This window comes from Hydractinia symbiolongicarpus, chromosome 6 (assembly GCF_029227915.1).
Source record: "Hydractinia symbiolongicarpus strain clone_291-10 chromosome 6, HSymV2.1, whole genome shotgun sequence".
NCBI classification, from domain to species: Eukaryota; Metazoa; Cnidaria; class Hydrozoa; order Anthoathecata; family Hydractiniidae; genus Hydractinia; species Hydractinia symbiolongicarpus.
The window spans coordinates 18,443,909-18,468,554 of record NC_079880.1 but is presented as its reverse complement, the minus strand read 5'-3'; the positions used below and the strand labels follow the sequence as shown (position 1 = coordinate 18,468,554).

Here is a 24,646-nt window from a genome sequence, read left to right as displayed (position 1 = left end):
TCAAGAAATAAATAGGATAATATCGGAATATTAAGTAATAATTTTTATGATTTATCTTTAGCGTTGTTAGCTTGTTAAATGCCGTTTTAGCCACTGTCAACTTCCCGTAATTATTTAATCTATATACATTAAATTTTGTTTGTTTCACAAGTAGCTACAAAGTTTGATTAATGACTTTACTTCCAAGTTTTCATGGAACTTGCTGTTCATTATGTTCCCCACACCATAATGGTAGCCTCTGTGCAGTGTACAGGGGTAAAGGAATTTTTACACTCTCATATTTATTGGGGTGTGCAATTCATTGCACCTCTACTTCAAATCTTACGAAAAAGCGTGTTGGCTAGTTAATGTGCAAAAGATGGTTAAAAAATATAAAAAAGATATCATATCAAAGTATCTCACTGACCATGTTTAGCTTTAGACATTTTTAATTTAGCCATGCCTTGAACATGGTTCCAGCCCCATCAATGGAGAAAAAGAACGTTATGACTGGAGCAAGAGTAAGTAGATAGATAGATAGATAGATAGATAGATAGAGCGGCCATGGCTTAGATGGAGAGTCCTAGGGTATTTAATGCTCGTTTTGAGCTACACAGACCCAATTAGGACCTGTACTCTACTAGACAACTCCCAACAACATCCAACGGCCCACACAGTGTGCCATATCCCCAATTTCCCTCACAATGCTGAAACTTAACTACAATTGTTTCACATATCAAAGAAACACTGGTCCCTGTGTGGTGTACAGGGCAAAGGAATTTTTCTTTTCCTTTTTTTCAACAAAATTATCTATGCTTACAGATGATACAATAAAAATTGTGGTAGTCAACAAAGTTTTATTTTGAATCACTAAAGGAAACAGTAGTGGTCAGACAAGCATCATCAAATTAAGTTTGGTAGATAAAACAACCGTCCCAACCAGAAAAACAGACAATTCTTAGTAGTGCATGTTCTTCTCTGACAGAGGTCTGTGTATGTGTCACCTCTTTCTCATTCACACCATGGATCATTCTATACTTTCTCCATTTTCTTCTTTTTCGTTGTTGACTATCACTCTTTCTTAAAGTACCTTCAGTGGTTTCATTGTGCCTTTCAGTTAGTGTTGAAAGATCTCTCTCAGGCATGGTTAAGGAATTAAAACGTCGACTTCACAAACTTCTAATTTTATGAGAAAAGAAAGTGTGTGCAGCATTGAGGTTAATCACTTCTCAAAACAGAGAATACATTAACTTGAATGTTTCTTTTATCAACTATCAACTAATAAATAAATAAATTTGCTGGCATAACAACTAATCAATTTATCATGTTCAAGCAAGGCTGATTTAACAAGCACCATCTAAATAGGCTCAAAAAGCTGGACAAATTTGTATGCACTTGGACTTGTATGCACGTTGGAATTCCTTCTGCATGATTATTGTTATCAAAGCTGCATAGACTAGAAAACATACTAAAAATACTCAGAGAGTGCTTCCTATCTAAATTTGAAAGTTATCGTATTAATGAGTGATATCAAAAGATTTTTGATACAGGCCATTTCCTGAATAAAACTATACCAGAGCTACAAAAAGCACCCGCTAAAAAATTATGGGTGCTATGGTGTGAGAAAAAGCGCACTCGTAAGCTAAATTTACAAGTGCAATGTGAATATTTGCAAGTGTGATTCACACTTAACTATTTTTGGTTATATGTTATTTAAGCTGTATAGAAATGATGCTCGAATACTAAGTCTTGAAAATTTTGATTGGTGCACTCTCATTGTGTATGAACTAAATTCTGTATTAACCACGAGTGCAAAGTTGAAACAAGGTTGAACGCGATGATGTGTTAGCATGTTTTTATCATTAAATATATTTCTAGACATTTTTTGATTTCTCTTTCCCCTTTTAAAAAGATTTTTTAGACTTTGTTCAACATGTTTTTTTGGTATAACATCACGATAACATTCGTCCGAAAGCTGTATTAAGGTACAGGACACCTAACCTCTCCCATGTTCTGGTTATATTTAACTTGCATGGGTGTGCACTCTTCTATCAGTATTTTCTGTGACAATGAAGGTCGGACTTATTTGTTGCATGGTTCCAAATGGTCTTCCGTCTTTCGTTCGAGTCCCAGTGTGCCAAGCATAAGAGTGTCAGCATGAACGAAAGGGGCTGATTTCAATGTTCTCTATACTTTTTAAACAAAATTAATCATGAAGAAATGAATGTTACATAATCAGCTTAATAGCCTTTCATCGCTCTATAATATTTTAGAAAAAAGTAAAAATTCACAAGTGCGATAAAAAGCACTCGTAAATTTTTTTACGAGTGTGAGGGCGAGTGACCTGTGGCCTGTAAGGGGCATACCCCCACTTTTCCAAATTAATTTTCCCTTTCTGGAAAATTCTTCCTTTTGTTGTTCCATTTATGCTATAATAATTAAATACAACAATGACTTTATAAGAGCTTTTCATGGCCTAGTTAAAGTTTGTATGGAGCAAGAACTCTATTGTTTTGACATGCAAAAATAAAAAAACAAGTAATTAAGAAGTTGTTAAAATTTGACTTTGATGCAGGCATGGCTCTCTCCATACTTAACAGTGTTAAATAAGAGCACCCGCATCATTACATTGCTTGTTGAAGTATCAAAGTTTTAGTAGGAGAACATTGAAAATATAGTATTAATGCCATGTTGCTTATAGTGATCATTTTACAACCCCTCTAGATTGTCCTTTTATAAAAAGGATTAAAATAAAATTAAATGCAAAGTTTTTTGAAGAATTAACCATGTTAATATGACAGAGGAGAAGTGGCTAAAATAAATTAAGAAGCAAAGAAACCACAAAATGTAAATAACTTTGTTAACATGTTTTAGATGTTACAAATGCAACATAAATGCTTGTAATATTTTTTGTGATTGTGCAAGCAAGCATAATTTAAATCATTTTATTAAATTGTAGCAGTAACCTAATAGTTAAACATCACTGCTGTAAGTAACTTTTTAAGGAATGCAAACTATTGTGATATTTACCTAAAACTGAAAAATAGGGTTACAAAAATAATAATACAATTAAAACACAAAGAAGCACTCAATCTACAGATAAAAAGAGGTTAATATTTAATTCCCTGCTTTATAATTATCTCAGGTTTATTCAACCTGTATTAAACTTGATCTTTTATGTTGAAGTTGTTTTACAAGGTTGGCTTTTATTATTAGGTAGCAATTCCATAACCATTTTTTTTAACTTCAATGTTATTTTATTAATCATGTTTTTGGTTTACTGATCAGAAATAATTATAGAATTGAATCGTTTTTTTGCTTCCTAAAATTTTAAGGTATGAATTTAATTTTGTCATTTATTGTATGTTTTTGTCATGGAATGGATATTTTTGTATACAAGATCTGAGATTAAAACTATTCTTCTAGGAATTTGAAACATTCTTAAACTGTGATATATTTTACTTGAAACAGCAAACATAAAGTGTTTCTATGTAAATAAATGACACTAAAATCTTTTATCCAAAATGTTATTTGTTTAATTTCCTGTATTTCTCTTTTAAGCCACTTAATTCAATGAGTGCATAATAATGACGTAATTAATCACAACCTTCGCAGAGGTTAACACATGACTAATTGCTATGATAAAAATGTTTTGTTTTATTTATGTTCTTATGCGATAATGGTCCTAGTGTTAAAATTTAACATATATGGGATTATAATCAAAGTTTTATTATGTAGCATAAGTTTGCTTTATTTATTTATCTAAGATGATCAGAAAGCAGGAAAATGAAGTAAAAGTTTTTTTTTTAGTTTCTGTCTGAAGGGTTAGTTAATGGATGTCATGTGTACAATGTTTTACGAAAAATCTTCTGGATATTTTTTAACTTAGAGTAGTATCCTACTTTATATTAAGAATTTAATTCAAAGTGGCTTGTTGACTTTAGTGACAATATTATTGTGAAGTAGTCACCATGAACATTAATGTTGGACATGACTTAGACTAGGAATTATCATTTAATTTCACAAAAAGGATATATATGTATTATATCTATTTAATTTTTCGTTTATAGTTTATCTATAATTTTGTTTTCGCCTGCTTGTGTTTTTCAATTTTATTTCAATCTTCAATTTTTTCAGAAGATATAATACAAGATAAATTTTATTTACTCCCTAGACATTTTATTGTGTTGCCACCTGTCCCATCACAACAAGAAAAACATTCAGCATTCTAATTGGATTCATACAAAAATGTTGATCTAGATTTCTTGCTGAGAATGACATCATAAAGAAATCTTTTATTAACAACATTTTCTTGTTACCTGTAACTAGCACATTTTTGTTACCAATATAACAAGACACAAAGTCAAATCGATTTGATTTACAAAATCAAGTTTGCATCCTGTTATTGGCAACAAAGTTATTTAAGATTAAAATGTTGTTAGTAAAAAAACTATGGTATTAGCATCACAGTTTGACATTTTTGAATTGCAGAAATTAACATAAATTTGTTACCTGAAGTTGTCTTGTGCCCCACTGGCTTATTGTTTTGTATTATAATGATACGGTTTGAATAAAAGCCCACTTGATTAGGGATATAGATATATATTTGGATGGCATCATCAATGACCCGTCGCTGTGAAAAGAAAAATCAGAAATTTGTTAACTCATTGCCATAGTGTATATAGAGCTTAGAAATGCTGATCGAAATAATGTAAACAATTGAGGAGTTATTACAATTTAATTTAACCCAGCTGTAGAAAAGTGGTCCCAGGTGGTCCTATAGATACTCTGCAGGGACCTTCTACAAATGCTGTTTCATGATGTAAGGGAATCGATACAAATTAAATCCATACAAAACAAATTTCAACATGTTTTAAAAGGTTTTAATTCTGTTAAAAAGTTTTTTTTTATTTAGATGATTTTATCCCAATCTTTAGCAAAACAAATTGTCAATTTATATTATTTTTGGGTTTTAAACTAAATCTTTTGAGTGAATTTAAGACATGTTTTTGAACAATTCAAGACAAATTTAAGCCGCTTTGAGACAGATTTTAGACGCATGTTTTTTGATAGGCATAAAGCTTATAGGCATATTCAGGTTCAAATACAGGAATCTTTTTAAGCATATCCTAAGCATATATTTCTTAGCCTTGGTGAAATCTTTTGTGTTTCTTTTTTTTGACATTTTAATTAGACACAGTCTTTTAATGCTTAATATAATTAACAACACCACCCTGTCTTGTGTAATTATAGCTAGTTACCCTTAGTTTTGTGGCTTTGCTTTTAAATCTAAAAACAGGACCATTTCATCATCTCATAAAAGTTTCACTTGGTTATAAAAAAATATGCCTCAATGAACTTATCTCATAATGCATGAGGACAAATTCTAATATAAAGGAGCTGTTTTTGGGGGAGCCAAATTGGAACATAATTTGTAGACTATTCCTCTTTCCACCCGTATTCAAGTTATATTTGGCCCCAAACTCAAAAGTCAATGCAATGACTTCGCTTATTAGCTTCAAGATAAATAATTTATTGTTTATAGCAATTCAAATTGAAAAAAAGTACATGTCACCATACCCCTCACAAAAACAATTTCTGTGTTATTATAAAGAACTAGTCGATAAAGCCCGTGGAAAAATCCACTAAGGCGCAGAAGAACAATGAAAATATAGGTTGCTTTAGATTTTTTGCTGATGTCAGCAGTGCATATACAAAAAGAAAATTGGTGAAATTTAGTCATTTGTTGTCTGTAATGTGTAGAGGTTGAAACGCTGATTAAAATAATGTATAGTATCGTATGTTTTTGACAAACACCTAAGGAAATATAAGAGTTTAAAAATTTTGCTGACGTCAGCAAAGTCCCTACCAAAAGTTTCAAAAAAAATTTCTTTACAAATTCGTACACCTGTTGCATTCATCATATAGATCTTGAAACGCTGATCAAGAAAATGTATAGGAACATAAACTTTTGACAAACGGTTGCAGAGATATTGGGGTTTGTAGGTTTTGTGATGACGTCATAAACCCGTCCAATCTTGAAACGGATTCAGGGACCCAAGTTTGGGAAACTTACCCAAATTGGTCCCAGGTGATCCCTAGTTACCCATGCGGTGAAAAATCATTGACGTCACCACCTCGTTTCCAAGTTATTTGGCCTCAAAGTTTTAAGTGCACTGTAACAGCTTCATTAATTTAATATAGGATATTGACGTTAAAATAGTGTTATTGACGTTGCGCTGTAACGTCAGAAAATTTAACATATTAGACATGCATTTTTCGGTTACTTCAAAGAAAATTTCGGTAAGATCAAAGGAAAATGAACATATCCACTTTGCTTGTTAGAGAGACACAGAACTGGCGTATTATTATATAGATACTGTTTATAGCAAGTATTGTATTAATGCATGAAATTTACTTTTAGTTTTAATAAATTATATATGTAACAGAACAACAAACATGAGAAGTATGAAAAGAAACTGGTTTCTGCTCTTTTGCACTATACATTGTTTTCAAGCAGGTGAGTTTTGCTATCAGTCTTGTATTAGTTGATATTTAGCCTCTTTTTAAAAATGTTTATTTCTTGTACACAGATGTACAAAGATATAACAACTGGGGGGGCTGCATAATATTTTGCAAGTTTTTGAAACTGTTAATAGGATTTTGTAAACAACCACAGTATAATGAAAACCATAATATTTTACTTTATTTATTTTTTGAAAGAAATAAAATTTGATTCAAGTAGCGTAAAGTTTGGTTGTGTTTGCAGCTGAGATTTTTAGAATTCACTCTACTTAGCCATGGATAGGAGACATTTTATGGTGACAGCATGATTTCTAAATATTATATTTAACACAGCCAAATTTGATAGTATTTTACATATTTGACATGGTATATTATGTTCGTATACATGCTAAAAACATTTTTTGGAATATGGATATTCAGAATTTTGAAAATAAACATTTATGGTTTCTAATTTTTATAAGATTTTAATACTGTGCAACTTCAACTTTGTAAGAGTATTTGGGATTATAAATGATGATAAATAATTCAGTGACATGAAATGATAATAAACAATCCACTAAAAGTAATTTTCTGAATTTCTTTCATTTTCTAGCCTTTGGTATAACATTAAAAGACAGCAGCGATCCAATATCTGCTGTTGAGGGAGCGACGGTTACATTAATATGTAGTTTTAACTCTTCAAAAGATGTTGTATTTGAATGGAAACATGAGGGAACGACTGTGAAAACCTCAGATACTGTGTATGAAGGTAAAATATCAAACACAATGAGGCAACTGATTATTAAGAATGTGAAGCTTCAGAATGAAGGAAGTTACACCTGCACTGGTTCTAATAGTGAAGGAACAGCGCAAGGACTCATCAAGTTAAAAATTATCAGAAGTGGGTGCTTTAGTTTGTAATATTTTTCTTTTTCCTGCTGATCTATTGATAGGTTTTTAAGTTTAGACCTGGACTTCTGCTTAGTCAGCTTAAAAGTAGGTCACCCACAACAGGCAAAGTCAGGAATGGTTTGAATATCTATACTTGGATTATAGCTGCAGCATTAAGCAGATTTAAGGAATTCTAAAATTTGTCATCAGACTCGGTAAATCTCCAACCGTTGTTTTTTTAGTTAAACCAGATATTCTTGACATACCACAGCAGTACTTGAGTAAAAACTCCAGATATACAATTAATTGCTCTGCACCTAATGCTTCACCAAAGCCAACATACGTTTGGTCCAGAAAGAATGCTTTTTTTGATGCGAAACATGTCAAGGATCATGGGAACGGTTCATTAACAATAAATAGTATGAGAGAACAAGACGAAGGTGAATATACATGTGAAGCCAAAAATAGTGCAGGCGTGGATTCAGAAAAGTTTAAACTGACCTTAGTTAATTCAAGTAAGTATTTTGAAAGTATTACCATGGTATTGTCAGAGTAACATAAAAAAGTCACTATACATATACATGTACACAGTACATAAATTGTAAAAGTTTATGCGTCAACACTTTATTTTTTACGTTTTGTGTGCGTTATCTTAATTTTCTAAAGCAGCAGATACTTAATGTTAAAAAGCATGGAAGTTCTTATCTCTTAACCAGAAACATAGTACAATAAACTCTCCATAATCCAACTTCTCTTTAATTCAAACAATTTTCTGGCATGACCTTTAGTGACTGGCCATAAATTTTAACCTCCATATTTGGGATATTTTTTGTCCTAAAAATCTCTTTTGAGAATTTGCACTTTTGCTTAGCATTTTTGAGTATCCACTAACAGCCCTTTGTGAGTAAATTCATTCTATTTAGGATTCAAGCCTTATTTTGTACTCCATTTTCAGATTGGTAAAAGTTTTTTAACAGTAACATCATGCATTTAAAGAAAATTTTAAAATGTGTTTTGACAGACGCACATGTTGTGTGCTAGGCACACTTTGTGTCGCATTGGTCTGTGTTTCAGCTAATATCTGCCCTAAACAAACCTGTACCATTAGATTCCATACTTTTTAGAAGAAACGCCCATTCTCTATTGTTTTCACATGTTTTTTTAAACCAACATGCGAACAACTTTTCGATATAGAATCTTACTATCCCTCAAAAAATTTGCGGAATCTCTGCAATACAGAATGTTGCATTTTAAGGCTGTTTATAAACAAACAACTTTTACTGCCTGACAAGCGACATGCAAAGTCTAACTAAAGTTTGATGCTCTATTAACTTAAAATTAAATTAATTTGAAAAATAATTAGATTAAAATAAACATCTAATGCTTTTATAGCTGTTTGGTTGAAAGAACTGCAAAGTATGCAAAAAAAAGCAGGAGAAAGTTTCACACTCGAAGTAAGTTTGGTAGCTGCAATAGACATTGCCAAGATGATCTGGCTAAAGGACAGAAATGTTGTTCCTCACGATAGATATTCTCTAGAAGTAGCAGGAGCAAAGTATACATCGAGGTTAAGATTCGACAAAGTTAATATTGACGATGCTGGTGAATATGGAGTAACAGTGGAATATACACAATTATCAGGGCCAACAAAATATGCTAATTTAACAATTTTATGTAAGCATTTTTTTTGTTTTTCTGGAATGACAACTACTAGTGACTTAATTTTGGCACCAGCCTACAAATCTTAAAGTCCGTTCCCACAAGTTGTATTATAGTATTTCGTGCACATTTTGAATTTGTCAGAGTTCAAAACGGCAAACTTAGGATCTTAGGTTATTTGATTGAAACCAAACTCTAAGTTGTGCTAATTGTAGTGTCGTTAGCCTGGCTCTTTTTCCCAATATATCTGTACTTTGCGGGATCTGACTTGGATTATTGAAATACTGCTTGGCATACCTAAAAGTATACAAAATAGTTTCATTTTTGCAGCCTGCAGGCTGTAAAGTATTGCCAGCTTTAAATAATGCCTAAAACCAACTGGTGCGACAATTTATCCAATGATTGTAGTAGTTGTCTTGGGCAAAAGAACAATGGAGACATTCATTTTTAAAGTTCTGATGATGTCAGCAATGGCCAGTCCAGAACGTTGTTAACCCTTTGCATCTATTGTGTAGAGCTTAAAACGCTGCTTAAAATATTGTATAAGATCGAGTACTTTCAACGAATGGTTAAGGTGATAAGTCTGTTGATGAAGTTGAAAAATGAATTTATAAAAAGTGCACATTCCTGTGAAAAGTATTTCTAGTGACAGAATTTTTTTTACCTTGTTTTGGAATAATACCACCAATTCATTGTACATTTTTATGATTTAGCAAAGCCAATTGTAGACATTGGTGAGGGTGACGAAGTAACCATATCGGAAGGATCGAAAACAATCTTTGTTTGCATGGTGCAAGCATATCCAGCACCTACCAAAGTTCAATGGCTAAGAAATAATACTGTCATACCAAAATCAGATCTCAGTCAAACCATATCTGTAACTGGTTTGCGAACTACAATAATGCTGCAAATGAACAAAGTGATGTTTGATGATGGTGGAGATTACAAGTGTTCTGCTACAAATTCAGAAGGAGAGGGTTCGGCAACTGTCAAACTGATTGTAGAAGGTTCGTATCTTCACTGTTCATGCTTAAAGTTAAATTTATTGATTGCGTTGCAAATGGTTAATAAAAAATTAATTAGTAAATTGGTTTCTTTAACAGTACATATCATATGCACATTCATAATTTTAATATTTACGATTCCAAAGATGACTTAGTTTCTTGTTATTTCATGTTTGCATTTACCTTGTGTATTGTAATGTGGATAAAACTGTTTTTATGATGTTTTAAAAGGTTGTGTGTACAAATTGATTTTCTTATCTCCAGCTGTTGCAGGTCCTTCAGAGAAAGATAACAATAAAACAGTTCTCATCGTGGTGGTTGTGGTCAGTGTTGTCATCATTCTACTCATTGTTGTTTTCGTCTTCTTGTACATAAGATTTAAAGAAGCATGGTGTGGAGGGTACACTGACGCTAATGGAACATTTTATACTGACTTAGTGGTAAGTGTCTATGGGCGGTTTGCATTGAAACACTTTGACAAGCTAACAGATTCCTGTATTTTGATAACTACCCTTCATGAAATCCTCGGGAAAACTGCACTCAAAATAAAAGGCGTATTTTTAAGATATTCTATATGCTGATGTCTTTCAGCCCTCTTTTATATACATAATGGCTTGCGATTTAATATAAACAAGAAGCCTAACGGGCTTAAACAGTTTCCGCAACGAAAGCAATATAATAAAACGCAAAGGAGGAATGTTCGTGTGAATATTCATGATCAGATTATTCGATCAAGGCGTTTTGGATTTAATTATAAATTGGAGCCTCGGTAGACTTGCTTTTATTCACAACTTAAACTTAAATAAATAAAAACCAATAACGCCATAGAAATTTATATCTCTCATCCTCACGCTGACACCAATATGAAAGCCTGCGCACGAAGCTAAGAGCGATAATATTTTTTATAGTGACGGTGATACCCTCAGTGTGTCTGTGTGTCTTTTTTAAAACAGTAAAACTAACTTTTTTTTATCAAAAAAGATTTTAAGGACCAATTATTAAAAACAAGGTGACCTATATAGAGAAAATTGTTTTAAAAAGAGAGAGAATATTAAGTTAATAAGTCTGTGTTTTGTCGAGACTTGCAAGAAATGCTGAATGGTTAGGATTTGGAAATCACACAATTTCCCCTCGGAGAGGGCGCAAAAATAATAAAAAAAGGTTGTACAACAAGATTAAAAAGAAACGTATGATAGTTCTGTGATGCTCTAATTCCAGAGCGAAGTATGAGCCATCCCAGTTCTATTTAAGCAAGTCTTGCAGCCAGAGAGAAAGAGGATGGTAATTTATTATAAACATTTTCTGGGTAATGATTCAATGGTATTGTTTCATTTAAACATATTCTTAATACTTCTTTCAGCAAGAAGAAAAAGACGCGTCGTGCTTAGCAGACATCGAGAAGAATCCATACTCAATAAAGAAGAACATCAACATTTCAATGAAACATGCCGATCGTAGCGGTTCTGTCAGTACCAATGGAAGACTCTTCTCAGATACGTCGAGAGCACCTCCATCAAAAGGTCGTAGCTTAAGTCGCAGTTTGAAAATGTCGTTGAAATCACCCAATGCTAGTGTGTCTGAGAATCATTACGCGCCGCTAGGTAGGACTGATAGAAGAGGAAGTTCCTCATTTTATGTCAGCTGATTAAACTCAGCTACTAACTTAAAATATTGTTTCAATAAGCCATCTTATGTAGGGATGTCAGAGAGATGTCATTCCAGTCAGAGAAAACCTAAAAACTAGCTGGCCACGCTCTGCATAAGTTCTGTCCGGTTTTTTATACTTTTTATACTTTAAAAAAATCCAAAAGTTTAAAAAAATTTCTATAAATAAATTTATATTTCAGACACGATTTCTAGTCAAGGTAAAGCCATCGAGTTTAAACATATTACATTCGATGAAATGCTTGGTACAGGCGAGTACGGGCTAGTGAATGGTGGTCGTATAATTGACAGTGAAGACAGTGTGGTGTATAAAGACGTCTCAATCAAAATGTTGAAAGGTACCTTCACCTTAGCTTTTGTGTATCTTGTTCGTAGTTACAGTGTTGCTTGGTGGTTGTCTTTTTTGCGCTGTCAATATGTGAAATTTTTGATGAATCTGGATTAAGAGCATCCATAGTAAGAAAAAGATTCCAGTTGAATTTTTTGAATGTGTAGAAATATTGGTAAATAAGGGAGATTCAGTTTGGTCCCTGTTTCTTCCCCTCAGTAAAGTTGTATGACTAATCAAGGTACTGATACTGTATACTGTAACGGATGCGTGAGTTGGCCTTCTTTTAGTTCCACCTGAAGTTCAGTAATTCATATATAACGTCCTCCACATATTGCCCTCTCCACCGTGTTTTGTTTTTTAATTTTACAATTTTTTTGTTATCAACATAGAGGAAGCATCTGCCCAAGAGCGCCGTGACATATTAGCTGAGCTTCGTATGATGCGCAGAATTTCAAAACATCCCAACGTGATAGCTTTTGTTGGATGGTGCATTACTGATGGTATGTAGAAATTTGTTATTTTTTATTATTCATTTTTTAAAAAGATCAACTGTCAATTATCAGGAACTTTTCATCTTCTTCTAAACTTTTGTCAAAACCTCTTAATATTTGTAATGCTTTTTATTCTTTTTCAATGTTCTTTCCTTAAATATCTAAAATATCACCTCAAAATATCAATTAAAAACTTTTACATCTATGGCTACCATGTATACAAACGTTATTCCAAAACATTGTTATCTTCACTTGTCTATTAATACCCGAGGAGGTATATTTAGTAGTCACGACAACTGTACTATTTTTGCTCTCAATGTTCTATTGATTTTTAAATCGAAAATATTTTCCCGCAACCTGTATTTTAGACAACGTGTACGTAATTGAAGAATACGCGCCCTATGGTAGTTTATTGACGTTCTTGCGCACCCAAAGATCGCTAAGTCAGAGCACTGAATCGTTGGATCAACTTCCTCCTGAAGACAGAGTGGATGCTAAAACATTGTTGTCCTTTAGTTGGCAGATTGCATCAGGCATGGACCATTTAGCTAATTTGCAGGTCGGTAACTGTGTTCGATTTCAAATAAGAGTCAGGCAAATATTATTTTCGACTTTTTTTATTTTGGTTACACTCTGTAATTAACCCTGATTTGCAGTTCACGTCAGCGAAATCTGGGTTGATTTAGACTTTATAATTGTGGACAGGACAAAAAAATATAATTGTCGACAGGACAAAAAAAGAGAATTAGCGTTTTGATTTGATAAGTCGTAAACCACGTTGAGAATTTCTTGCTGACGCGAAAAAGAGATGGAATGGAAACACGAAAAGACTGAAAGTCCTCCTAAGTTGATTTTTTTTAAAAAACATGGCTACAAGCAGCGAAATTTCTCAGGAGAGGACTGTCTACAAGAAATATCTGTGTTTACTGGTTTCGCTAGATAAATATATAAGCGCTCGTCCCTCTAAATAACTCCCCTTGAAGCTCCAAATATGTCAACACAATTCATAACATCAATTGTTGCGTGCAATACATCAATATTGTTTACGTTTTGTTCTTAGGTGGTCCATCGTGACCTTGCTTGCCGCAATATTTATTTGGGTCATGAGAAGACGTGTAAAATATCTGAATATGGACTTTGTCGAGACATCTACGCTGAAAATGTTTACAGAAAAACCACAGGGGTGAGTAGGCAAGATATATTTTAGAAAACACCGGTTGCAAGGAAGGTGTTTAAAACACCAATGTTTGTAGCTTGCGTTGCATGGTCTGAATTTATTTATTTCGCACCTCAATGTAAAAAAAACCCTTTTCTAAGTGGTTCTGTGAGATAAATGTTAAAAAATTTTAGGTGATGATAATAAAATAATAGAAAATATAATGGACTGAAAGCATAAATATAATAAGGTTAAAAAAGAAAAAAACTGTGCAAACGAAATGAAGGTTTGGTCTGTCGAAAAGAAGGAAGAAACCGTTAGACATTTCGTCTAAAAATCCGTGTATTTGGAAAAAAATACGTTTCGTGAATTCTGCGCATCTTTCACCAGTTTTTTTGTGTGAAATGCTTTAACAATTAACCATGGGAATAACATTTGGAACAGATGACTATCGTTCGTTGTGACGAGCTGCCAATAGAAAGTATATGACATAAATACATCTTTTTCGTTCTAGGGCCAACTTCCTGTACGATGGATGGCACGCGAAGCTGTTTTTGATGGACAATATACAACCAAGTCAGATGTGTAAGTATTATTTTAGCGCGCTTTTAAAATAAATGTGCTTAAACGTAAAATCTTACCTGGTGCGAAGAAAACAACAACATGATTTCAAATGAATGAGCCAACGAAGTATTGATATTTATTCTTAAAAAAAATGGAAGTTTTTACGTCACGAGTCAGTTGCAAAGAACGGTTGGTTTTCTTAATGATAACCACAATAACCAAAAATATTAATATTCATGCAAATTTGTTTCGAGTTTAAAACTTTGACACCATATCCTACATGCATTGATGAACTAGTCCGTACAGTATATCAAATAATTCCAATACGTAATGTCGTGCGTCAGAAAACACAATTTTGAAGAATAGAAATTAATCAGATATTTTCTACTCCTTTAAAACAAAACTTAAGAAAAAATCCTCCTTAATCCAAATAACTTTTTTAACTTAATCAGGAAAACGGCTTTTTTTTTTGCTTTAGTTGGTCGTTCGGCGTTTTAATATGGGAGTTAGCTACTCTCGGAAAAATCCCTTATCCTGGGATTGTCCGAACTGAACAACTGTTGGACGAGTTAGAATCTGGATACCATATGGAAAACCCTGGGCACATTTCAACAGATTTGTAAGTCTCATTCAACATTTCTATCATATGGTTTATATTATGAGGGTGAATATTGGTTTGATATCATACTTACTTAATTTTAGGTACCTTTTGATGAATTCATGTTGGGCACACGAGCCAGAAAGCCGTCCGACATTTGCGAAGTTGCGATCACAACTAGGTGATTTTATGAATGAGCAAGACGACGTAAGTTTACTCTCTTATTTGTTTTGTGGTCGTTATACAAAACACATCGATTAGAAAAGTAGTTTCGGCGGGTGTGTTTCGTTCACACGGCAAGACGGGGTTTCGTATCACAATTATCATAAAATTCCCCCATTTGGTATACCATTTTTCCTCACTAAAAAAAATACTTATCACAATTATTGGTAAACTCCACTTACAATCCTTCCGTACAGACGACATAAGTCCTTTTAGCTAGCAAGCAAAGCGCTGTTGTGCGTTCTTTATATAGCACAGCACTGACTGGATTTTCTTACATGACGGGAATTAAGTCTACCAATCACATAGTGTTTTTAATTAAAAATACAACTGGCCTTTTAAATAAATTTAGGCAGAAGCAACTGTGCTATAAACTAGATATTTAACATTATATGATGCGTTTATTAATTTTTACAGTTCATTTGTTTATCCGTCAATTATATGCTGACATATGCAATAATTGTGAGTTACTTTAATCTTGAGAATTCTTTCTTAGATACATATCGATCTTCAGAAGTTATTCGAGCAGGAATACCGAGACAGCGACGATTACTTAAAATCGCCTACAGAGGACTTCCATCTCCCGCCTTCATTTCAAGCTACTGGAAACGAGCTAGCAGAAGATCCACAAACTATATCTGCGGTCAATGCTTAAAAGATCAGCTGGCGTAACGAGTCTATTTTAAACTACCTCTGTTAATCGATTGCACTCGATTAGTCAGTTTCATCGTAGGGAATTCGATTCCTTAGGCTTGTCTCGATACATTTATTTAAAATTTTAAGGTCTAGACAAAAGTAGTCCTATCTTCTCTGTTGTTTTTGAACATTAAGAATGATTTTTCATTCGCTACAATGTTCAATCCTTCAACAAAGGACATGCAACACATCAAAATGAAGATATGCATTAGTTAGATATAAAATACAGACCACGTCCACGGTGCTTGTTGCTTCTTTTGGCTGATTTATATTTCCAAAAAAGGCAAGAAAAAAGTAACGTTAAATTTGTTTTTTATTTGCGCCGCAGAGAATATAACACTTTTTGACAAAAGTTTTTGATACATATAATTTATTTTTCTGTAAATTTAGTGTTTAAATGTTTGTTTTGTAGAAATTATTTATAACTGCCATTATTTCTTGTTTCGTGTACTGATGATGTAGCTTCTTTTTCTCAGTCTGTGCTTTTCGCTTTTTTTTTCTTCGTTATATTAGATCTCTATAAGTTTTTTATTTTATTTTTATATATTTTCTTGGTTTCATATCACACTATGTTTTTGAACAAGACGCAATTACCAATTTTCTACTGAACTTTTCGTCATTAAAGATCCCTTAAAAAGTAAAAAATTAATTTAAATTTTTCGTGTTAATAAGTTCATTCGTTGACTTCCATTTTGAACTGTCAAATCAGTTGATTCAGCTGATTAGCGTGATCTTCTGAGAATAGCCTAAGCGTGATCTTTCAATCGTCGCTCGCGCTTTTTGCTGTTACTTCGTATATCGTCTCTCCTAAATGTCATACTTGTATTGTTTTTGTTACCCTTTTACATCAGGATTATTTTTATACGTAAAAATGTACATAGCTTTAACTGTATTTGCAAAAAAAAAGTTTTTGTTATTATTTGCCTCGCAAGTTATGTATTCCTAAGTTTATTTATTGCGACCACAGGTTAACTTGCTGTGAACAACCGTCTGGGATTCAACTTACTGTGTACTAGCTAACTTGCTGTGAAGAACCGTGTGCGATTAAACTTAACCGTGCACTGGCTAACTTGCTGTGAACAACCGTTTATGATTTAACTTCCGTGTACCGGCTTTACTTGCTGTCAACAACCGTCTGCAATTCAACTTAGCTATGTACCGGCTAACTTGCTGTCAACAACCGTCTGCAATTCAACTTAGCTATGTACCGGCTAACTTGCTGTGAACAACCGTCTGCAATTCAACTTAGCTATGTACCAGCTAACTTGCTGTGAACAACCGTCTGCGATTCAACTTAACTATGTACCAGCTAACTTGCTGTGAACAACCGTCTGCAATTCAACTTAGCTATGTACCAGCTAACTTGCTGTGAACAACCGTGTGCGATTAAACTTAACCGTGCACTGGCTAACTTGCTGTGAACAACCGTTTATGATTTAACTTCCGTGTACCGGCTTTACTTGCTGTCAACAACCGTCTGCAATTCAACTTAGCTATGTACCGGCTAACTTGCTGTGAACAACCGTCTGCAATTCAACTTAGCTATGTACCGGCTAACTTGCTGTGAACAACCGTCTGCGATTCAACTTAACTATGTACCAACTAACTTGCTGTGAAGAGCCGTGTGCGATTTAGACGGGCGCAAATGCGTCAAACTATTCATCAAACAGCTCATCAAACTGTTTAATGAAAATTTTATCAAACTGCGAATGTTTGATGAAATCGAATTTTCCATTTGCGTCAACTCGTCAAACACGTTTTATCAAAACATTCGAAATGATTGAATGCCTATTCATTTACAAAATTTCAAAATGGCGGCTGATATGGCGAAACTTCTGGTATTGAGTGAACTTATGGATTCTGATGATGAAAAGCCACATCGAAACATTCGAAAGACCCTCCACTGTTGATGTTTTTTGCACTCATCGCGGTTATTAAAAATGACTGTTTGATGAAATTCGACTCAAATGCGTCAAACAGCCATCAAACAGCAAAACTCGGTTTGATGAACCCATTTTGTTTGATGAAAACTTTGATCGCGATCAAACTTCATCAAACTCAATTTTTTTCTTTTCTCATTTTTTCGAAAAAATCGTGTTTGATGGTTCAACTCAAATGCATCAAAATTTTCATCAAACTCGCTAGTTTGATGGAGTTTGATGAAAAGTTTGACGCATTTGCGCACATCTTTAAACTTACTGTACACCGGCTAACTTGCTGTGAAGAACCGTGTGCGATTAAACTTAAGGCCGGTTTCCATACAGCTACATTTTGCGCCCAGTCGTAAAATGCGCCGCGACTTTTATCACATATACCGAACCATTTCCATTTAGCGATTTTTGCTCACGTGTTTTTTGCAAAACATGGCTGATGTAAACAAACGATTTTTGTTGTTGCAAAATTTGAGAACAGTCCTAGAAATATTTTTATGGCGTAGAAATAAACAACGTTGTAAAATACGTAAGAAAAACATGTGGATGAGACGACTTTCCATAGAAAGAAGAATCAAAGGACTATACAACGTTTTGCTTATGGATTTATTGTCGTCAGATCACGAGTAGTCTTTTTAAGTTTGTTTACAATGTTGTTTCTTTGTGCCTCCACAGACTCATTAATGTTATTTTGTTTTTCATCTACTTCACTTGAATGATATATATTCTGATTCTCTACATTCATTTGGCTTTGACAAAAATTTAACACAGAAACGAGATGTTGCTAGCCATATTGAAATGATCTAATCAAAAATTCTTTTGTAATTCATGTAGATTGCTACCTTTTGATTGGCTGTTAAGCTGAAGCGCAAAACGTAGCTAGCAAAAAGTAGAGCCTGCTCAACTTTTTTTAAATCGCCCCAGCGCATGCAAAAGCGCGAGGTCAGCGGCATTATTCTGATAATGCGCATGCGTAGATCAAAAGTCACGGCGCTTTTTACGACTGGGCGCAAAATGCAGTTGTATGGAAATCGGCCTTTAACCGTGCACTGGCTGACTTGCTGTAAGCAACCGTCTATGATTTAACTTACCGCGTACAGGTTAACTTGCTGTGAACAATCGTCTATGATTTATCTTACCGTGTACCGGCTGACTTGCTATGAACAACCGTCTGCAATTCAACTTTACCGTGTACCGGCAGACTTGCTGTGAACAACCGTCTGCAATTACTGTGTACAGTAATTATTAAACTAGCTACGCTCATTTAAAGCTTGTTTTTAGATACTTCGTATATTCAAGGGTGACGCTAATATCTTTACAAAAGTCTCTATGAAAATATGCTTACAGGATCACATTATGTAGCCCAATAAGATGGCATCCAAAATTTCGTGGAGACAGTACCACTTCATTGTCAAAAAGGTTATGTAGCCCGATAAGATGGCATCCAAAATTTTGTGGACACAGTACCACCTCATTGGCAAAAAAGTCGGTAAGAAGTGACAAGTGTTGGCTCAGTGTCTAATATTTTCTACCGGCTGAAACATTTTATCAACCAACTTTTTATTGACTTGGAGTTTAAAGCTACGACGAAAATTTTAAGACAATGACACTTATTCGGCTATTTTAAAAAGTTGTGCGCTAGTCGCACTTTCTAAAAACGTCTGCTTTGTCGTATAATCCATGTCAGGGCACACAAAGAAATTTGAGAAATATGGCTATTTTGACGTCAGCAACTAATAGCACTTTCTGAGAGCAAGTCATCTACCATTTTGAACAAATACGGGTATTAACACATAGAGACATCTGTTCGCATTAAGTAGTGAATTACTTTGCAGGGTTCGTATACTACATAGCAGAACCCTATACACTTTGTGACTTCCAATGTACAGGTTTGATTCTGTATATCTAACAACTAAAAACACATCAGAGAGGGAGAAAAATACACAACACAGCAGGGCATGAGGTGACGTTTGCAAAAGAGGCATTGCATAACATAACTAGATAGCACGTGTTGTAAACAAGCTCTTAACACACAGCTGAGGCTGACACAACTGTTATGCTGAGTCAACAAAAAACGGGGATGGTTTCTACGTCAAGTGAAGAAAAGTATTGGTGCTATGCATTTACTCTGGTATGTTCTCACGATTGCCGCTGGTACTACTTAGCTAAAAAGGTTAAACAATGCGTATAAGCACTACGATATTATCTATCTGTATCTTTTTCTAGATTTATCATTTTCATTTTTAAACGTTTTTCTTGTCTTTCCTAAGTTCCGTTCTGAGTACTTTCGCGTTGCAGACCATTTGTTTCCTATATGTTACCCAAAAATTTTCGTGTTTTTCTGTCGTGTTGCATATGTTACAAGAACGGTCAGTGGATGTATATTTAACTGACATGTGACATTTTGTATTTAACGAATATGTATTTCTGTTCCTCGAAAAATGCAATTCAATCATGATACTTCTTTTGGACGTATAATATGATATTTGAGGCAAAAGGCTGTTAAATAGACGATTTGTTAAATTAAGAAAGCTGTTCGAGGTACAGAAACACCACGTTTCAGATGGCTTAAAACAAGTGACCTAAAATATGCTATGTCATGTGTTTTCTTTAGGATGTTATATAACTCCACCCGACTCATCAACCTCGTTAAACATTCGAAGGGTACTCTTCTTCAACGAAAGAAGTCTTCTACTTCGGTATTAACAGTTACCTACCACAAAAATGTCGCGTTAGATGAAACTTAACCGGTTGATTGGTTCTTTGAATTATTTGGTAGTTGCTTGACTTTGTAGAATCAGGGTAAGTCCCTGATTCTGCAAAGTCAATGAAATGGGCTAGCAATGTTGCTGCTGCTGTTGTTGTTGTTGTTGTTGTTGTTGTTGTTGTTGTTGTTGTTAAAGCAGTACACAAGTAATTTCTAAAACCTTTCCAAACGTTTATCTGAATTAAAGTTTATGTCTATATCTAGGGCCTTTTTATATGAGACCGGGAACTCGGTCCACCCGCATGACCGAGACCTCGGATATTTGCGGAAAAACGCTGAAAATTGAAATCGTTTTTATATGGTGCATATTCCTCTCGCTGCGGTTACAACGGGAAACTCGTTCAACCGAGATCCCGGACAAGTGAGCCGGGATCCCGGTCAAACAGGATGGATATTTGTCCATAAACAGAAAAACCCGGTGGCAAAGTACGGAAAAAGTTTGTGTAAGCTTGAGAGACGAGCAAATAATTATCACTATTAATGCAAATCAATGGATATATATATATATATATATTTTTTGTATCATAGCGTATTTGTAATAAAAGACAACAAAACCATGAAACATGGTGAAAACATATGGAGTTATATATGTGTAGTTTTTGTCGCGTCGTATCATTCTTTGTGGGGTTTTACGTTTCGTTGAGTCGTATTTGTTTTCGTCGAGGCGTATTTCACCTTGCGGGGTATTTCACTTCGTGGCGTGTTTCACTTCGTAGCGAAAATGTTTATGCTTTTTTAACACGAAATTACTAAATTCGTGTAGCGCTTACAAGAAATCCAAGTCACATGAAAAAACTTTTAGTTTAGTGTTAAAAATTATATTCTATTTTAAAGTTAGTTTTACATTTGTGATTATGAAGAAATATTATACGTTGTTTTATGTAATAATTTATGTTTATGTAGTTAGTTTACTTGATTTTTGGTATTTTCATCAGTATCCATATAAACTACAAAATAGATAATAGATTATGCAGTGTAGCATACTAAAAATGTATAACTAGCTAAATCTATAGACCCAGTAGAAAGACCAAAGCCACTAGAAAGAAAGTAAAATATATTGGGTAAAAGCTTCACGAAATTAGTAATTCCGTGTAAAAAAAAGCATAACTATTTCGCCACGAAGTGAAATACCCCACGAAGTGACATACGACACGACGAAACATGAGATCACTTCAACAAGAGTAATACGCCACGACGAAAACCATTACCCTGCGAAGAAAACCACACCACGAAGACAGATACGACACGACGAATACTATTACGAGTCGAATAAAACCACGCCACGAAAAAAGATAAGACACGACGAAAAGCATTACGACGCGACGAAAACCATACACGAATATTGTCCCACATATAACTCTATAAAAACACTAGGTTGCACTAAAATTATGATTGAGAATGATCTAAAATTAAATTTCAATCCTGTTTCAAGTGTGTGGGAGATAAATGATAACCTCGTAATATATCCTCTTTTTTTATTATTTGAATCAATAATATTTAAATTGGTCAGAAATGATGAAATACTGGTAATGTTCAAAAATTAAAAAATAATTAATAGTGATAACACAGTTGTTTCAAGCATCAACAGTATCGCTATCTTCTTTGTGTTGATGGAAGCTATATTTGTTGACATATACACCCCGCCACTTTTAATTTCGCGCTAATTTTTCTTCATATAAACCCGGGATGGAAAATGACAAATTCACATATAAACCCGGGTTGATATTACCCCGCTCTACCGGGAAACTCGATGGGCGAGTTTCCCGTTTCTCATATAAAAAGACCCTAAAAGTTTTAAAGAGCGTCTACTTCGAAAATATAGTATGAGAAAAGTGGCTAAATTTTTTATAAAATTTTTTTCCCGACTTTATTTTTCTCTACCGAACGAAGCATTGATTCATTACTGACCTCTTAAGGTTATCCCTTATTTTTTTTATTTTTTTTTGTTTATTTTTGTTTGATTTGAATGATATTGATAAAATGGTGTGTATTGTGAAGATAGCGTATAATCTTACACTTAATCTGCTTAAAAGAAAATTGTCTTCAACACACGAGAATTATTTTCGATTAAATTTGATAGCATAATATGAATATGAAGTATTATGCTATCAAATTTAATCGAAAATAGCCGAAGGACAATTTGTTCTAACATCTGCACTAAGGCGGTGAGACTGCTTATTACTTCTTGTGATACTTACATTATATTAGAGCTTGTGGAAACCGGGTTTTAAGTGTAGCCATCTTTTGTATTGTCTTAAATATTTGCGTGCTGGAGGATCAGTTTTTGCGTTGCATCATTTTCTCTCCACCCTTGTGCTTATTCAGAAATAACGAAGCCGAAAACATTTATTTGAAATCTACGTTGGAGCGTTGTGTATTTTCTATTGTTTGCTGTCCTTTCCTATATAAAGTAAGATTTTGTGACTGCAACATTCCATCGCGATCGAAGTTGTAAAGGATGAAAGGTATGGCGCTTGTAGCAATCGTTGTTTTAATGGCAGGCATTAGTGGATATGCAGAAGGTATCGAAATAAATGCTAAGCCAACAGACCCGTTATGGCCTAACACATTTCAGCAGAACTTTACTGAGAAATTCTACTATCCAGTTATTGGCACCCATTACACGCGCGGAACATATTATTACGATTTCACAAACAAAAGATATCGTATCGATCGTGTAAATGGTAGGTACGATCGATATTGTGGTTTTAATGGTGTAAGAGCGTTTCAGAATACACCGTGCACGCAGCTTGTCGTAAATGGTATGCGGTGGGTTATTTATCCGGAAAAACAAGATTGCTGCCAGTATGTATATTTCTATTTTATACTTTTTAGTCCAAAAATTAGACAAACATACATTAAATTCAAAAAACTTTGATAAATCGACCTCGATCGGAGAACCTGTTGTCTCTTTATATTTCTGACGGTGTTAGAACCTGGCAATAAGCGCAGCAGTCCTAGGGTTGAGGGTAAACATTTTAAAAGCAAACATCCACAAAAAGTCATTCTACTTGTGATACTTTGCTATTTTTGCAGGTTTTAAATTTTTTTAATGAAAACTGTCGTATATTCGAGCTTCTGCTAAAGTTTGTTTACTGTAAATTTCTACTGCAAATTTGAACTCTTCATTTGAAAACCGGCACCACATCAAGTCACGAAGACGCGCTATTAACTCACATAACGTCTCACATATAGCCATAAAGGTTAGAGTAAAAAATGTAGGCACCCACATATAAATGACACATAACGTCCGATGTGATTGAGATGCTGATTATTGATTTCTACATGTTATTATATGAAAGTGTGTCGTCGTTGTGGAAATCAATTATAATGTAGATGTACTAGCCACCACACCTACGTATAGAGAAGTTCGGCTTTTTTATGATTATCAATTTCTTTCAGATGTTGCGATGCTGCGCATGGTTGTGGAGTATTAAAGCCAACTTGGTTGAGTGGCGCGCAATTTATAGAAGAGAAAAATGGCACCTACAAATGGAATCAACCAGGCTTGCAAGCAAACTACTACACTGAACGAGTTAAAGATCGAGTGATGCTGCAAATTAACCAAGTTCCAAACGATATTCAAGATTTTGATGCAAGTACATTCAAGAAATCTATCGATAATATCGACTCTGTTTTTGCTTTGCCTTTCTATTGCAAGGCGGGAACAAAATGTTCTTTGTTTTCGACTTGCAGAGCAGTTGGAAAATGAAACAGAAATTAACAAGTTTGTTTTAAGCGAAATCGATATACGTTTTTGAAAAGAAAATATAGTTTGTTCCCTGTATCCGTGGTCATTCCTTTTACTGTGTGTTAAGATAAAATTTCTATGTTTAAATATCTTATACGCACTATAATGTTTTATGATGCATCTGCGCCAAAGGATGGTACGGTAACTTATTTCTCTTTTCAATCACAACGAAATCGGGTTTACCATGATGACACCGGATAAACCTATTACACTGGATAAACCCAACCTCGATCCCAGGACATGTTGTCTCTTTTTATCAATAAGCGCAGCGCCGATGAGAGACAAAAAGCCCTGGGAACGAGGTTGTGGATAAACCAAATGGAACATAAAGGCTGCTTTTCATTAAGGCATTTATGGCCGCAGCTCTGTAAACGCTTGGAATTTGAATCGTCTTAACTTCCAAAACTTCCAAAACACATGTGTTGCGGCGAGAAAAA

The 24,646-nt window shown here is 34.2% G+C and overlaps 2 protein-coding genes across 2 annotated transcripts in view; both read left to right on the top strand.

Moving 5' to 3' along the window:
* LOC130647317 (fibroblast growth factor receptor 2-like) overlaps positions 1-16,679 on the top strand; it is a 36,237-nt gene extending 19,558 nt beyond the window's left edge. Inside the window, exons 2-16 of the mRNA XM_057453120.1 lie at positions 6,402-6,499; positions 7,097-7,384; positions 7,617-7,889; positions 8,767-9,048; positions 9,747-10,040; positions 10,302-10,477; positions 11,398-11,638; positions 11,885-12,040; positions 12,423-12,533; positions 12,893-13,083; positions 13,585-13,707; positions 14,195-14,265; positions 14,723-14,863; positions 14,947-15,049; positions 15,561-16,679. Coding sequence (XP_057309103.1) covers positions 6,439-6,499; positions 7,097-7,384; positions 7,617-7,889; positions 8,767-9,048; positions 9,747-10,040; positions 10,302-10,477; positions 11,398-11,638; positions 11,885-12,040; positions 12,423-12,533; positions 12,893-13,083; positions 13,585-13,707; positions 14,195-14,265; positions 14,723-14,863; positions 14,947-15,049; positions 15,561-15,719 — 2,670 coding nt within the window. The 5' untranslated portion in view covers positions 6,402-6,438 and the 3' untranslated portion in view covers positions 15,720-16,679. The remainder of the gene's footprint in view (positions 1-6,401; positions 6,500-7,096; positions 7,385-7,616; positions 7,890-8,766; positions 9,049-9,746; positions 10,041-10,301; positions 10,478-11,397; positions 11,639-11,884; positions 12,041-12,422; positions 12,534-12,892; positions 13,084-13,584; positions 13,708-14,194; positions 14,266-14,722; positions 14,864-14,946; positions 15,050-15,560) is intronic.
* Positions 16,680-22,881: 6,202 nt separating this feature from the next.
* On the top strand, positions 22,882-24,245 carry LOC130647320 (uncharacterized). The gene is made up of 2 exons (XM_057453123.1): positions 22,882-23,263; positions 23,861-24,245. The coding sequence occupies exons 1-2, from the start codon at positions 22,917-22,919 to the stop codon at positions 24,168-24,170; spliced, it is 657 nt and encodes a 218-aa protein (XP_057309106.1). The 5' UTR covers positions 22,882-22,916; the 3' UTR covers positions 24,171-24,245.
* The last annotated feature ends 401 nt before the right edge of the window (positions 24,246-24,646 follow it).

Coding starts and splice junctions, on each gene's coding strand:
- LOC130647320 (XM_057453123.1), top strand. CDS start 22,917: ATGAAAGGTATGGCGCTTGTAGCAATCGTTGTTTTAATGGCAGGCATT. Junction 23,264..23,860: donor GAAAAACAAGATTGCTGCCA/GTATGTATATTT, acceptor AATTTCTTTCAG/ATGTTGCGATGCTGCGCATG.